General features: G+C 49.8%; 2 protein-coding genes across 3 annotated transcripts in view; one reads left to right on the forward strand and one right to left on the reverse strand.

Annotated features, from left to right (window-relative positions):
* CMTR2 (cap methyltransferase 2) overlaps positions 1-15,227 on the forward strand; it is a 103,944-nt gene that overhangs the window by 19,029 nt on the left and 69,688 nt on the right. The window lies entirely within an intron of this gene.
* Positions 1-15,227, reverse strand: part of CALB2 (calbindin 2) — a 29,302-nt gene that overhangs the window by 12,384 nt on the left and 1,691 nt on the right. For both annotated transcript variants that reach the window (NM_001035288.1, XM_059876668.1), the window contains 3 exon segments: positions 76-156; positions 3,152-3,241; positions 6,000-6,076. In NM_001035288.1, the coding sequence (NP_001030365.1) occupies positions 76-156; positions 3,152-3,241; positions 6,000-6,076 (248 nt within the window).

The following is a 15,227-nucleotide window of genomic DNA, read 5'->3' on the forward strand; positions in this document are numbered from 1 at the left end:
GGGTGGTCCTGTCTCTGAATGTGAGAGAAATGCAGGCCCCAGCGTGCAAGAGAGAAGGCAGCGCCTTGGTCTCACCTCCATAAACTCGGTGCTGGAGCCCACGTGCTGCCTGAAGCACAGAAGGAAGTTCTCCTCGGTCGGCAGGATCTGTGCCAGCTGTGGGGATCAGAGAGTGACAGTAACATTACAGCCCTGCCAGGGAAGGACGGAGAACAGCCAGTGCAAGGCAGCAATGGGAGTCACGTTTTGTTCCATTCTGCTTGCTTCCTTGAAAACAGGGGCTGGCAGCCCTTTAAATGGGGAGAAGGATCTTCTAAGACGCGCTTCTGGGTGCCCCCAAGCCTCGGTGTGAGCAGCTGAAGGGACAAAAGTAGTGCCACTTTGAAATGCATGTGTTAGGACTCAAAGGAGCACTTACTGATTCCATGGATATGCACTTCTAGAAAACGCAAAGCAGTCTGAGACGGGTGGTTGCTGGTGCTGAGAGGACCTTTTGTGGGTGAGGGAGATGCTGTATTTTGATTGCAGCTATATACAGCTGTCTAAACTCATGGAATTTTACAGTTCAAATTGATGCTGCTTACTGTATATAAATTATACTGCAAACATCTGGTTTTTAAAAAAAATGCAGGATGTGCCACCGCACGCCACCCCCCCCCCCCTTCTCTGCTCCCAGCATGCTGGAGTCACAGGCAAATCCTAATCAGTCTGTTAAACGTAATAATCTCATTTCCCTGGCCAGTGATTGGCTTCTGGGTAGGAGTGACCTAGTCCTGGCCAATGAAATGTGAGGGGAGGTCTGCTGAGGGCACTCCTGGGAAAGGTTTCCTTGCTTTTATCAGGGACCAGTGAGGTGGGCCCTTTCTGTATCTGGATGTGATGTCTGGAACTGCTGTAGCTAGCTTTCTTATCCAGCCTGGGGATGAAGCCATTGTGGGGCAGAGAACAGAACCAGGAGAACTGCAGAGAAGCCAGGCTAGAGACCTGGCCTCTTTGACCACCCGCCAACCCTTCTAATGGCCTTTCTCCTTAGGAGTCTCTCGCAGTTTAAGCCAAGAGTCAGTATATTACAGCCCGTGAGCCAAATCTGGCTCTCCACCCCCAAAAGGGTCCTCTGTGTACTAGCAACCACCCGTCTCAAATTGCTTTGCCTCTTTCTGTAAAGAAACTTGTATTGGAGTGTGGCTGCTGCTGCTGCGAAGTCACTTCAGTCGTGTCTGACTCTGCAACCCCACAGACGGCAGCCCACCAGGGCCCATTTATTTACATACTGTTTGTGGTTGCTTTTGTGCCACAGTGGCAGAGTTGAAGAGTCATGACAGAGATTGTACAGCTTGCAAACTCTGAAACATTGACCACAGTCTGTTTCTTTACAGAAAAAGCCTGCTGACCCCTGCTTTAAGCCCATTTGAGTCAGGATGTTCCAACACCTGCACTTTAGGCATCAATAGTGGATGGTCTTGGTGCCTATTGCAGATCCCCTTTAGCTAGGCTGGTGGGCCATCCCTCAGCTGCAGAGAAGGCTGTGAGCTAGTGGCTCATAGCTGCCCCCTGCAGAACTGCCCTGCACCAAACGGGCTGCCTCAGCCACCCTCCTCTCCAACCCCCATCCTGGAGTGGGCAGCCTGCATCCAATACCTGATTGACATAGGGGTTCAAAGGACCACCCTACCACCCCTTACTTCAAGGTGGGACTGGCTCTGTGGCACAGTCCACCCTCCAGGGGCCCCCATGAGATCAGCTGAGACCACACCTGTGCTTAGCTTCTTTCTCTGCCCTTTCTTGCTGCTCTCTCTTCCCTTCTCTTGAAGTCCTACCCACTCGAATCTCTGTCTCAGTATCTGCTTCTAGGGCACTGACCTGAGGCGCCATGGTAACCAGTCCACCCCAGAAGAACTGTGTCCTCCTTTGTGTGCCCAGTTGTCATTCTGGATCCCTTGACCATGGGTTGCAAACTGATTTCCAGAAGAGTTTGGTTAGGCCTGTACACATGTGCACATGTATGCTGCTGCTGCTGCTAAGTCGTGTCAGTCGTGTCCGACTCTGTGCGACCCCATAGACGGCAGCCCACCAGGCTCCCCTGTCCCTGGGATTCTCCAGGCAAGAACACTGGAGTGGGTTGCCATATCCTTCTCCAATGCATGAAAGTGAAAAGTGAAAGTGAAGTCGCTCAGTCGTGTCTGACTCCTAGCGACCCCATGGACTGCAGCCTACCAGGCCCCTCCATCCATGGGATTTTCCAGGCAAGAGTACTGGAGTGGGGTGCCATCACCTTCTCCAGTGCACGTGTATATGTGTATGTATAAGTGTGCATATGAAAAGTGAAAGCGTCACTCGCTCAGTTGTGTCCAATTCTTTGCAGCCCCATGGACTGTAGCCTGCCAGGCTCCTCTGCCATGGTTAAACAGGAAGTCTTTGGACTGAGGTGGCCTTAATGCCTTAGTAGCCTACATAAGCAAACCAAAATCTAAACACCCAACCAAAACAGCCAACTAGGCTTTCCCAAATAATGTAACCACTTAGGCTATAGCCCATCAAAGAACTTCTTTGATTGCTACTGTCTCTTCTTTACAGAAGTCTCCCTTAGCTTCTGTTGGTAGAGTGTTCCTAACTATTTCAGGTTGGTACTGCCCCATTTGAATTGATTTTTGCTTAAAGAAACTCTTAAAATTTTTAATATGCCTTGGTTTATCTTTTAGCAATATGTGTATATCTATGCATATATAAACACATGTGTGTGTATATATATAAATGTTATACATACTACATATGTAAGTTATACACACATACACCCTCCTGTGGATGCCTTAGGTGGGGCACGAACTCTCCTAACTCCCCAGTGCTCACCCTGTTTTCTGCCTTAAGTTCATCACATGTTTACAGTGCCTACGGGACCGAGAGCATTAAAGTTCTTTATCCCTGTCTTAGGCCAATGTTTGTTCCTCTTTCTTTGTGAGACAAAGAAAAAGTCCCATCTGTTCTCTTTGATCAGCCTGAGTGCTAGGGACTTTAAGACCACCACCTCATCAGACTCCTGGAAGGATGCTCGTGCATGGGAAAGATACAAGCAACCAATGACCCTTCCCACGTAGCTCTTAGCAGCTAAGACTCAGGTCTGATGACTATAAGCAGCTTAGACACTAGGACTCACCTCCGCCATCTCAATTTTCCCATCTGAGTTCTTGTCATACTTCTGCATGAATTCCTTCATCTTCTCCCCTAAGTTGTCACTCTTTGATACCTGTAGAAAGACAAAGGGGACTGATTTTGCTACTAGGTCCCCTTCAAACCAGGGATCTCTCACCCTTTTGGTGTGGCAATGATGGGGAGTTATTTTGCACCCCAAATATGCAGGTTGAACCAGTGGTCTGAGTAATCAAGGCTGTACTCTTTCCTTTTCAGGGTCCTTCCTTTTCATTGTTCTCTTCTTTGAGGCTTGTGCATGCCTGCTAAGGTGCTTCAGCTGTGTCTGACTCTTTGTGACCCTGTGGACTGTAGCCTGCCAGCCTCCTCTGTCCATGGGATTCTCCAGGCAAGAATACTAGAGTGGGTTGCCGTGCCCTCCTCCAGGGGATCTTCCTGACCAAGGGATTGAACCCGCATCTCTTCTATCTCCTGCCTTGGCAGGCAGATTCTTTACCACTTGTGCCACCTGGGAAGCCTTCTTTGAGGCTCAGTCACATAATTTGCAAAGGGGAACAGGACATGTGGAGATGCTGTGTACCACATAGGTAAACACACCCTCTGCCTTTGGAATGGAAGGGTGAGGCTTTATTCCCATTGCAGATGTGAGAACTCAGGTCCCAACATTTTACTGAGGCAGCTTCTAATAAGCCCAGCTTATTGCAAGGCCCCCCAGTAGGTTCTAGGCACTCCACCAGAGCAAGGGGAATCGCTCGTTTTCTTCTTTAAAGACTAATTGGCAATTCTACAATGCTTTTCACTGTGATTTTAGGCCAGGAAGAATGTGAAGAGAAAGTCTATATTAGCTGAGGGATCATTTAAATAGTCCACTAGATAAGTGTGACTACTAAAAAGCATAGAACTTCACAAGTTCTGTTAGGCCATCGTCACCTAACTTAAATTTAAGCCCTTCTTGAAGTTCTCAGAGCTTCTCTTGGTTTGGGGTGCTGCTGATTGATCATTTCCATTAACAAGCTCTTCCTTATCCTTAATCAGTGATGAATTATTTTGGGACTTGATGCCTTTTCTTTGTTTCGCTGAAAGTTTTCTAGTGGGTGTGTGTTTCCTAGGACTGGGCCTAGAAGAATTCTACCAATTCTCACAGTCTTTTCTGAATCCCTTCTATTGTCTTTTTTTTTTTTTTCTTTAACCTTTGGGACTGGTCTCAATTTGCCAATATGTGTTTGTTTATCAATACTTATTGCTTTACCTTTGCAGATGTGCATGGAATGACCCTAGACCCTTATCACAAGTAAGGGTGTATTTACCCCTGTTTACATTTCACAACAATCCCCATGAAGCTAGTAACCTGACTGTTTTACATACAAATGGAGGCTGAGATGCAGTGGCTTCTCCTGAGGTCACCAGTTAGTATAGCCAGAATGTGAACTCGTGATTCCCGTTTCCAAGACCAGTATTTTTCCTGCCACGTAACAGCTGCTCTGAGAACCAGTCCAGGATGATGTTAATTGAGAGTGTTGTTGACAGACTTGAAAATCACCCCTGATGCCATCTGAGGAAGGGAATGACTAAGAGAAGGATTTCAGATTTGAAGCACTTCGTAAAATCACATTCCTCCATCTACCTCAAGATCCCAGAACCAGCTGAGAAGCCTGTGTTTTCCATGACCTGGGCTTCATTATCCTAGTAATGAGGAGTGATAGAGGACTGTTGATAAACAAACCCGTGAATCACCTCCACCACTTAAGCCCATCTCTTGGACATCCTCCTCACTGGGGCCCACTGCCGAGCTCAGACCCGAGCGCCCACTGGTGGGCTTGTGACTCATCTCCCAAAGGCTCCATGAAGACTTGCTAATAAGCAGTGGATTAGCCAGCAGACACACGTAAGGGGAGAATGGAGAGACCTCCCGTGAAAAGACCCACAGGAGCTGGAGGGAGGGAGTTGGTCTGACTCCATATATTTGAGAGCCAGACATGAGAATCACAATGGACTAGCTGCAATCTCCTTACCTTTTCAAATGTTAGACTCCCCCCAAAGGGCTTTAGTGTCAGTAGTGCCAGGTTGGCACCAGGAGGGACAAGGTACCTGCCATTAAGGGGCTGGGATGTGATCTGGAGTCACTCCAGGCCATGAAGGGCAGTCTGACACCTGTGCAAATGAGCCAGTGCTATCCAGCTCAGATACTGGTTTGGAGCAGTCCTCCATCTCCTCTAAGTCCTTGCTGAGTTCCAGCCTCGGTTGGTCTAGAACAGTGGTTCTTAAGTGGGGACAATTCTGTATCCCCTGAAGGGGATATTAGCAGCATCTGGAGACACTTTTGATTGTTCCAGTTTGGAGGGGTGTACTAGGATCTCATGGGTAGAGGCCAGGGATGCTGCTAATCACCCTACAGTGTCCAGGACAGCCCCCCATGATAAAGGGTCGTTTACCCCAACATCAGTAGTGCTCAGGCTGAGAAACTCTAGTCTTGAATAAAGGCACTGGAAACCCCCTAGGCATCCAATCTTAAGTCATAATGCCTCTAAGCATATTAGGTAGGCTATGGACTCTTCTCTGGGAAAAGATAATGTTTATAGACACAGACACAAAATTTGCAGTTTTGGGGGCATTTATCAACCTATGGTAGCCATGAACACCCCTCAGTTCCAGACACCCAAGGATAGTGAGGTAAGGTACCCTTTTTAGGGACTATATCAATTTAAAAAATCCTTCCAAATAAAAGAAAAACTCTAAGGGTCAAGATGAGAGATGTCAGGCTGCTGATGGAATGCATGACCTAGGACAGAGGATACTCAAAGCCATGGTCAGGATGACAGAAAATTCCAAGTAATGGGAGAGGGGACTGGGCTTACCATGCCAGAGCCTTTTCTTGCTTTCTCCAATTCTTGGAAAAAGTTTTCTAACTCTTTACCTTCAATATACCCATTTCCTGCAAAGATAGCAAAGAAAAAAAAAGCAATGAATCTCCAAGCGAAATAGTAAGATTTACAGTGGGTGGGGTGGGGAGGTCGGGGCCTTCACGGAGAACTTGTTCTCCTCACTGGTCATTAAGCAGGTGTCCGGGCCAACCCTGGACTGTTAGGGATGTGGGTCCTGTCCTCTAGGCATTTGCAACCATAGAAATCCAAGATGAATAACGGTGTTTGGAGTGTACGTTTAGTAGTCAGAAAGCACTGGGAGGGGCTGGCGTCAGGACCATGCCTCAGAGGGAGCAGGGGCTGGCAGCTGTCCCTCTGTTGCCCGCTGGGCAAGCAGCAGGAGCTGGAGCTCTAACAGGGGACAACAGGTCATCAGCCTCAAGGTTTGTGGGCAGGTGCCAAGCCCCGGTCACCAGGGTGGATTGGGTGGGAGGCAAAACTTGAGTCTTTGGTGTACTCAAGTTGGAGGCTATACTGAATTGAAGGTTGTCCACCTGGAACTCAGAATGTGACCTTATTTGGAAATAGTGTCTTTGCATATGTAATTAGTTAAGATGAGATCCTACTGGCCCTAAATCCAGTGACTGGTGTCCTTAAAAGAAGTCCACGTGAAGACACAGAGAGATACTCAGGAAAGGAGGCCACGTGAAGAGAGGCAGAGATCAGAGTGGTACGTCTCCAAACTAAGGGCTGCTGTGGGTTGTGAGCCACTGCCAGAAGCCAGGAGAGGGACATGGAACATACCGCCCCTCAGAGCCTGGAACCAACCCTGCCTACACCTTGATTTTGGGCTTTGCGCCTCCAGGACTGTCAGAGAATAGATTCTTGTTGTTTTAACCCCAGTTTGTTGTACTTTATCATGGCAGCTCCAGGAAACTGATGCAGAGGGAAGAGTGGAAGGAGAAAGGCAGAGTGTCTATCCCATGGTATGGGGGCACCTGATGTTTTAAAAAGCTCCCCAAGTGATTTTCATGCCTATAGCAAGAAACCACTGGCTAAAGGTCAAGTTCCAAATCTGAACTGAAGCAGTTGAGGAAGTTTCTCATAGAGAGTATTCAACTTGAAAAGGAAAGGGAGGTGGTAGCTTGTGTCAGGGGCGTATGGAGTTACACACTAAACAAAGAGGATAAAGAAGACGTGTTTACCCTGGCCTTGGTGGGGGCTTTGGGGAGGGTGGAGGGGGATGTCAGAGCGGGAGTGTATGTTCTTCCCAGCCTCCCCTGCAGTGCCCCATGATAATAAGTAACTTTACTGGTGCCCTCTAGTAGGAAAAATGCCACAATATGGAAAGTGTATGGAGGGCGTCATGTGAGATAAATTATGTATTTTTATCTGCAGGGAAAAGATACGATTGTAACTGCAGGTTGGGGAGTAGTGCATGGTGGGGAAAGATTTGAGTCCCCTTTTTCCCTTAGGCTAGGGAGGTCATCTTTCTTCTAGGATGTTCTGCAAAGCTTCTTAGGAGAGCTGGAATTTCACGAGTGTGTGCCTACTGCCAGCGAGGCCAGCTGGAATGGGGTGGCGGAAAGGGGGGCGGAGATGAAGGGCTTTCTAGACAAAAAGGCAGTGGCCAGTGGACAGTGACTCTGAGTTGGAGGAACCAGTACGTTGTGTCTCCCTGGGTCACTCCCTGCCGTGATCTGGCTGTTCTTATATTTCTCAGGCAGGAAGCTGAGCTCACCTCTGGGTCCAGGAGAAGCCCGAGGCTGAGGTTGCAGTGGGGTGGTGTGTGTGGAGTTTGTACAGTGAGCATGCACTGGGGTTAAATGTAGCAGAGGCCTCAGAGGTGGGCTGGCCCAGGGCTGGATGGACATGTGAGTCAGTGGCTGTGAGTCTGTTTCACGAGTGTACTAGGAGGAGGCTGAAATAACTATGGGGCTACTTGGACAGCGTGGGCGGGAAGGCCTCGCTGAGAAACCCCAGCTACTAGCAGAGGCAGCAGGGGGCCAGGAGCCGGCCAGCGCCCCAGTGGAAAGAAACTTCTCCTTGAGTCCGACTTGTGCAGGCCGAGTAGCAGGGGGCTGCATGACCCCTCCTGCCACCAGCACCTCATTCTGTGCTGAACAGAGGAACAGAAATGTGGTTCAATTCTACAGCCTTTGTTTTTTTTTTTTTTTTGAACTGAATAACAAGTTCAACACTGTGGGAACTATAGCCAAGTTTAGACATAGGCCTGTTCCCCAAGAGCATTTAATAGTCTCCTGGGGTGAGGGAGCCACACAGGAACAGAGGTATCTGCCAGCTGAAGGGAGAGGGTGAGGAGCAGAGGTTAGGTAGGCTGCAGGGGGCAGACGAGGCATCTTCCATCACGGACGTGGGAGAAGGGCCTCCGCTACCCTGGCTTCCCTCAGAGCGACTCCCTGCCCATCAGGCAGGAGGCACCTGTTATCCAAGGCGGGAGTAGGGGACAGGTTGGCCTGCCAGCTTCCAGGGAGGAGTTCAACACTAGGCAGGTGGTTTGCTTTTTCTATGACCATCTTATATGGGGGTGGGGTGGCTGGCCACCCCACAGACCTCGAGGATTGGCATTGATAAGGATGTGGTTAACACAACAACCATCCCTTCTAATCTCCACATCAAACCCCACCCTGTGAACATTAGGGAGGGGCTGGGTGGAGCCAGGGACCCTGCATCTTGCCTCATTCTAGGGTCGCTACCATTCTTCACCACCACTGTACCTCGGTTTCCCCAGATTCTGAAGTGAGTCAGCACTTCTTCACAGTTGATCTGGCCACAGACACTTGGACGACCTTGACTGAAGAGCGCCCTGCCCCACGCAGAAAGGGGTCTGTTTCTCACTGACGTTTGTGTGTACAGATTTTCTGAGCATTGACCAGGTAAGAGGAGTCTGAGTAAGAGCTGTAAGGCTATCACCATTTCTGTGACTGTTCACGTGATGCTGAGCCAGTCAGTCTCTCTGAACTCTTGATCTTTCTTGATCTCTAAAACGGCTGTAACTGTTTATGCTCAAAACTACTTATGCTTTTTTTTTTTTTTTAGACTTTATATAGAGTCATTGTGACAGCCATACAACACAAAGCTGTGATAGCATTCTGGAAAATGTAAAATCTCACATAACTTAAAAGCATCATTTTATATTCTGTGCTCTTAAGGTCTTCTAAACCAATCCATGGCTATAAACCCTTTGGCCCAAAGAGTTGCAGCATTACTGCTCAGCCTCAGCATCCTGGTTCTCAGCCCAGGCTAGGTATTAGAACCACCCAGAAAGCTATTAAACCAGCACCATCGCCTGGACCCTGCCCCCAGAGCTCCGATTTAATGGGGTGGGGGTGTCTCACGGGCACGTTTTCAAAGCTCTCTGGGCAACTGTGAGGTGCAGTCAGGACTAAGGACTGCTTTGGAGCAGCCTGTCTCCAATTTTAAGGTATGTGAGAATTACCCGGGAGCTTGTTAAAATGGAAGTTCTAACGTGGCAGATCTGCAGTATGAGAGCTTGACATCAAAGTGTGGTCTGTGGAATGGGAACACTGGAATTACATGGTAGCTTGTTAGAAATGCAGAATCCCAGGCCCCACCCCAGCCCTGCTGATCAGAATCTGCATTTTAACAACATAGGAGCATGAACATTTGGGAACTGCTGCTTTTGAGTGTGAGCTCTCCTCCCTAGAGAGACCATGCCTTTGGTTTCACCTTTGAGGTTGAGCTTCCCTGGTGGCTCAGATGGTAAAGTGTGTGCCTATAATACGGGAGACCTGGGTTCAATCCCTGGGTTGGGAAGATCTCCTGGAGAAGGAAATGGCAACCCATTCCAGTATTCTTGCCTGGAAAATCCCATGGATGGAGGAACCTGGTAGGCTACAGTCCATGGGGTCGCAAAAGAGTCGGACACGACAGAGCGACTTCGCTTTCACTTTGAGGTTGAGGTGGAGGGCTGGTGTGAACCCTGAGGTGGTAGACCAGGGTTTCCTTTTAAGTGACAGCACCTCTTTGGACAAGAGTGGCCTAGACCAGCACTATTCAGAGAGTGATCAGGGCCTGATAGTGTCAATATCACCTGGGAGCTTGTTAGAAATGCAGATTTCTAACCAACCCCAGACTGGCTGAATCAGAATTGTTGGCAGTGAGTCCCGAAAATGTGCTTTTGAACCAGCCCTCCTGTATGCTCCAGTTTGAGAAGCGTGGAGCTGGGACTGTGGCGGTGCGTGCTCACCAATCTGTATTATTCTATGTCCCTTCTGTTTAAGGAAATCAAAGAGGGCAGTTAGGCAGTTTCAAGTTAGCTGCCCAAGAAAGCAACCAGGAGGCCATGCCTCCTGGCTCCCTGTCAGGAGCTCAAATTTATGAAAGGGCAAGTAACCTTCTACCTTCAGCCCCGGTTTTCTTTGGGACACATCTCACCCTTTGTGGCAAGAAACGGGCTTCCTCTGGCCCTGCTCCAGTATTAATAATATACCTTTGCACAGTGTACACCATATAAAGAGCTCTCCAATTCCTGTCCCATCTGGTCTTCAGGACCCTGCCAGGTAAGCAGACGGGTGCTATCGACCTCACATTAGAGAGAAGGAGTTTGAGGGGAAAGAGACTGAACCACAGCTTACAGCCTGTTTTCCTTTGACTTGCTCCAGGGGCAACCTCTGTCCATATCTCTGTTTTGTTTTGGTTTTTCTCTTCGTCAGTCTTACACAGACACAGACAGATGGACACAGACATACGTCTCCCAGAGGCTCCTGGGGGAAGAACCCAGTGCGCACAGCTACTGCATGAATATTCAGACACTTGACTTTCTCTGTGTTTCTGCACCGAGCTGCTTCTGGAACCCTGGCTTTGGAGCTGGGTCCCCTGAACCTGTGGACATCTGGCAGCCTAATGCTGGGCCAACTCCCAGGGGTGGAGGCCAGAAGGATGGGACAGATTGGGCGAGAGAGGAGGGGAGGCAGAGGGCCGAAGCCAGAGGCCCCGGCTGGGACTGGCTGGGCAGAGGCGGGATCTGATGCAATCTGCCAGGACAGCCCCGTGGGTCAGAGCTGGAGAGGCTCAGTTCTTGAAGAGCCGCATGCCTGCTCTATTAATTCTGGCTCCCTGGGTACTAGAAGAGGTTTCCCCGAGAGGTCTCCTTAGCCCTGGAAACCTCCCCCAGGGGCTCAGCTACTGAAACTACTCAAGTCTAGAGGGAGATAAACAAGGCGAGTAGGGCAGGGATGCAGGATCGCTGCTGGCTGCCCTGGTGAGGCAGGGCAGGCTGAAGTGTCTTGTTTGTGCAAACGTCCCCATAGCTGCCTCCCTGGGGAGCCCCAGCTCTTCTCAGACACAGCTGCCTCCCCACTCAGCTGGCACCATCACCCTGGGAGAGGTTGGGCCATGGGGCATGAGTCCACACAAAGGGCACCCTGTGCGGGGCTGGCGCACTGTGGCCATCCACACCAAAGGGCACCGTAGGCAAAACAAACGGGGACTTGGGGGTGAAAGCGGAGGTGGGGTGGGGGCCTTACTCTTAGGGCTTACCCAGGTGGGGCGGGACGCTGCTCCCAAAGAACCCCAAATCCCGACCTCAGGCACAAACGGGACATGTGGACCCCACAGAAAAACAGCGACAGGGTTAAAAGAAAACCACCCTCAGACAGCGCTGGCTCCCTCCTGGCCTCAGACCCTCTGACTTCAATGTTCTAAGAAGCAGTCATTTTTATAAATCCTATGGAGAAGGCAATGGCACCCCACTCCAGGACTCTTGCCTGGAAAATCCCATGGACACAGGAGCTTGGTAGGCTGCAGTCCATGAGGTTTCTAAGGGTCAGACACGACTGAAGCGACTTCACTTTCACTTTTCACTTGCATGCATTGGAGAAGGAAATGGCAGCCCACTCCAGTGTTCTTGTCCGCAGAATCCCAGGGATGGGGGAGCCTGGTGGGCTGCCGTCTATGGGGTCGCACAGAGTCGGACACGACTGAAGCGACTTAGCAGCATGATCATCTTGTGAACAGCACAGTTGTGTTGCACAGTGACAGTTGCCGTTTTTGTGTAAATGCCTAGGTACAGGATACTCTGTAACCCTTGCTGGGCAAGTGTTCTTTTTTTTCCTTTTATCGAGTTTGATTGGAGTACAGTTGCTTTACATTGTTGTATTAGTTTCTGCTGTGCAGCAAAGTACATCAGTTACACGTATATCCAGCCTTTTTCAGATTTCCTTCCCATTTAGGTTACCACAGAGCATTGAGTAAAATTCCCTGTGATCAACAGCAGGTTCTCATTAGTTTTCTCTTTTATTCACTGTGCGGTGCTTAGTTGCTCAGTCGTGTCTGACTCTCAGTCACGACCCCATGGACTGCAGCCTGCCAGGCTCCTCTGTCCATAGGGATTCTCCAGGCAAAAACATTGGAGTGGGTTGCCATGCTTTCCTCAAGGGGATCTTCCCAACCCACGGATCGAACCTAGGTCTCCCGCAATGCAGGCAGATTCCTTACCGTCTGAGCCACCAGGGAAGCCCTATTTTATGCACAGAGGTCTTCTTTTTAGTATCTCAAAAGCCTTCATTGAGAATTCCAGGGCAAGCTGCCCAGGCCTCTCTCCACCTCTGAGAGGCACTGCTGTTCAGCTTTCCTCAGCTTCCCCATCAGGGACACAAGCTCATTGGTGACTGAGAGCTGGCCTGGCCACTTTCCGTCTGGCCGGCCAGTGTTCCCTGTAGGGGATGGGCTGGGAGGATGCTTCTGTTATTACCCCTGTGGAGAGAGGTGGGAAGACTGGGCAGGGCCTTCCTTAGTTCTTGGTAGTCCTCCCTGTCAGTAATTTTCAGTCCTTGGGGCCACACCATATGGAGCAAGGCTCAGGCCCTGTGCAAGGCTTTGAGAGCCTCCCGCATCACCAGGGCCATCTGGAGGCAGACAGAGGCCTGCAGAACTCTGGGCAGAGGCCCACAACTGGAGAGAGAGATGTATTTCTTTGGGGGGGCAGTGCCCATAAAATTATTTTCTTCTTGACTCTTTTTATTATTTTGCTAATTACACAAGAAGCACAGGCTCTTGTAAAACACTATAGAAATTAACATCAAAAGTTAAAGAAAATGCCTTTTAATTTGACATCATCTACTCTGCAGAGAAGACCACTATTGTTATGTTCTAATATTTTCCATCATACTTGTTTCATTAATAGTAAAAATGGGCTCATACTATAATAGTGTCATGCTGCAAGTGAAAAAAATGTCTGTAATACATCTTGGATGTTTTTCCATGTCAGTATAGAAGCCCCATCTCAGTCCCATTGGTTGTATAATATTCCACTGTAGAGATTAGAAGATTCATTTTCCTGTTCCCTAGGGAAGCACATTCTTTCTCAAAAGTTCAGTATCCCAAAGAACTTGGTAATAGACCCCTGTGTTCACACAGCTTTATGTATACGCACGAGTGTATCCATGTAGGATGCTTCCTGGGATGAGTGGGATTCCCTGCACTGACCTGCGAATGTCTGTGGGCCTCTGGGAGAGCAAGGATCCCCAGGCTTGCACCAGCTTCCAAAGAGTAGCGAAGGCCAAGGGCAGATCTTGGCTCCTCATAGACCCCCTCCTGATGGTCAGCAGAATAGGAGCCTGGTGGCCGTGTGGTCAGAACCACAGACAGGACAGCGTCAGCTTGGAACTGGGCATCTCTGAAGCCCGGATCTTGCACAGTGAGAAAGGTTCTGACAAACAAGTGACCAGGAAACAACAAAACGGTGGACTTAGTTGTGTAGGGCACGTAAAGGTTGCTCAGCCAGGCTCGCAGAGCGCGCTCGGCTGCCGTCTCCACCTCGCCTTTGAGAGACGACACCTGAGCCTTCCAGGCGCATGGCCTTGGTGGCCACTGAGGAGGGATGGGGAGGGGGACCAGGAGAGGAGTTGTGGGCCCCCCACCCTCTCACTTCGCAGTGTGGTATTGTGAGAAGAATGGTGTCTCTTCGAGGCCCAGTTTCCCCCTCTCCAGATACCTGCTCCTTCCTTTCTCCACAAGGCTGATGGTAATCTTGGAGATACTCTCTTTGTGCAAAGTCACCAGGATGCTGGCTTTTCCTCCTTGTTAGAAATGGGCTGAGTGAGGGTTAGACCCCCTGCCTCGTCCTCACTCTCCTCAGAGTCCAGCTTCTCCTCGGACTCCTGGCCTCTGTTTACTAGAGTCCAGGAGGGGTGGGTCGGTGCTCCCTAGTGGCTGGGACTAATTGGGCTCCAGTGAGCTCACTCCAGAGACCTGGTGAGCCGAGTCTTCCCAGAGGTCTTTAACTCCCTGAGTGGCAGGAGAGTCAGGAAGAACCCCAAGATAAAAACAGAAGCCAGAGTTAGTAAGAGGAGGCCCGGCCAGGGCAGGGAGCACCTCAGGGGTGAGAGGGAAGCTCACTGGCAGCCATGAGAGGTCAGGAAGGGACAGACAGCGAAGATCCAGAGCCAGGTGACCCACAGGATAATTCTGGGTCCTTTAGTGGAATTTCAGTTTGGCTGTGGCATCATTTTCTACCACCTCTGGCGTTTTAATCTCCTACGCTTTCCTTCTCTGTGAGGTCCATGGTCCCTCCTTGGAACTTCCCTGAAGTGGTGGTCAGAGAGGGCGATGGGATGCCAAGTGGGACAATGAACCAAGAAGCAACTTAGCTCCCTTTCATGGAGGAGCAGAGGGAGCCAGAGGCACAGTGGTTTGGGAGTCTTTAATGACTCTTTGGCCTCATGCTAGCTTAGCTATGCTCCAGCCATGCGAAGGACCCCTTTCTAGTATTAAAGGAACTGCCTATTACCTCCAGGGCTGGGTCAGGGGCTCTTCTGTGAGTGAAAGACAGGGGAAGCAGGTGTCCAGAAATCAGAGTGGGGAAATGAGAGTGGCCAGGGGCCACTTTGCTCCATGACCTTAGAAAAGTCACACTTCATGTCTGTTCCCTCATCCGCATCAGGAGAGTCATGATCTGCCCAGAGCCTCTCTGTATGGAGCTCAAGAAGGTGTGATCGTGTTTTGAAAAGTACAAAGTCTCAGACACGTGTGAGGGTTTGCCTGATTATCGAGAGTGCTATTGGTTGTCCCTATGAGAACAGGGGGAGAGGAGAACTGTGGAGTCCTCTGTTTATAGCTGACTCATCTGGCAGGAGGCCGGTGGTATAACCTTGGCCACTTGGTAACTTTCCTTGAATCGTGCAAGTCTTTGGTGCAGATAAACTGGCAGGAGAAGCCTTAGGGACTGTCATGTCACCT

Source organism: Bos taurus, chromosome 18 (assembly GCF_002263795.3).
Source record: "Bos taurus isolate L1 Dominette 01449 registration number 42190680 breed Hereford chromosome 18, ARS-UCD2.0, whole genome shotgun sequence".
Taxonomy (NCBI): Eukaryota; Metazoa; Chordata; class Mammalia; order Artiodactyla; family Bovidae; genus Bos; species Bos taurus.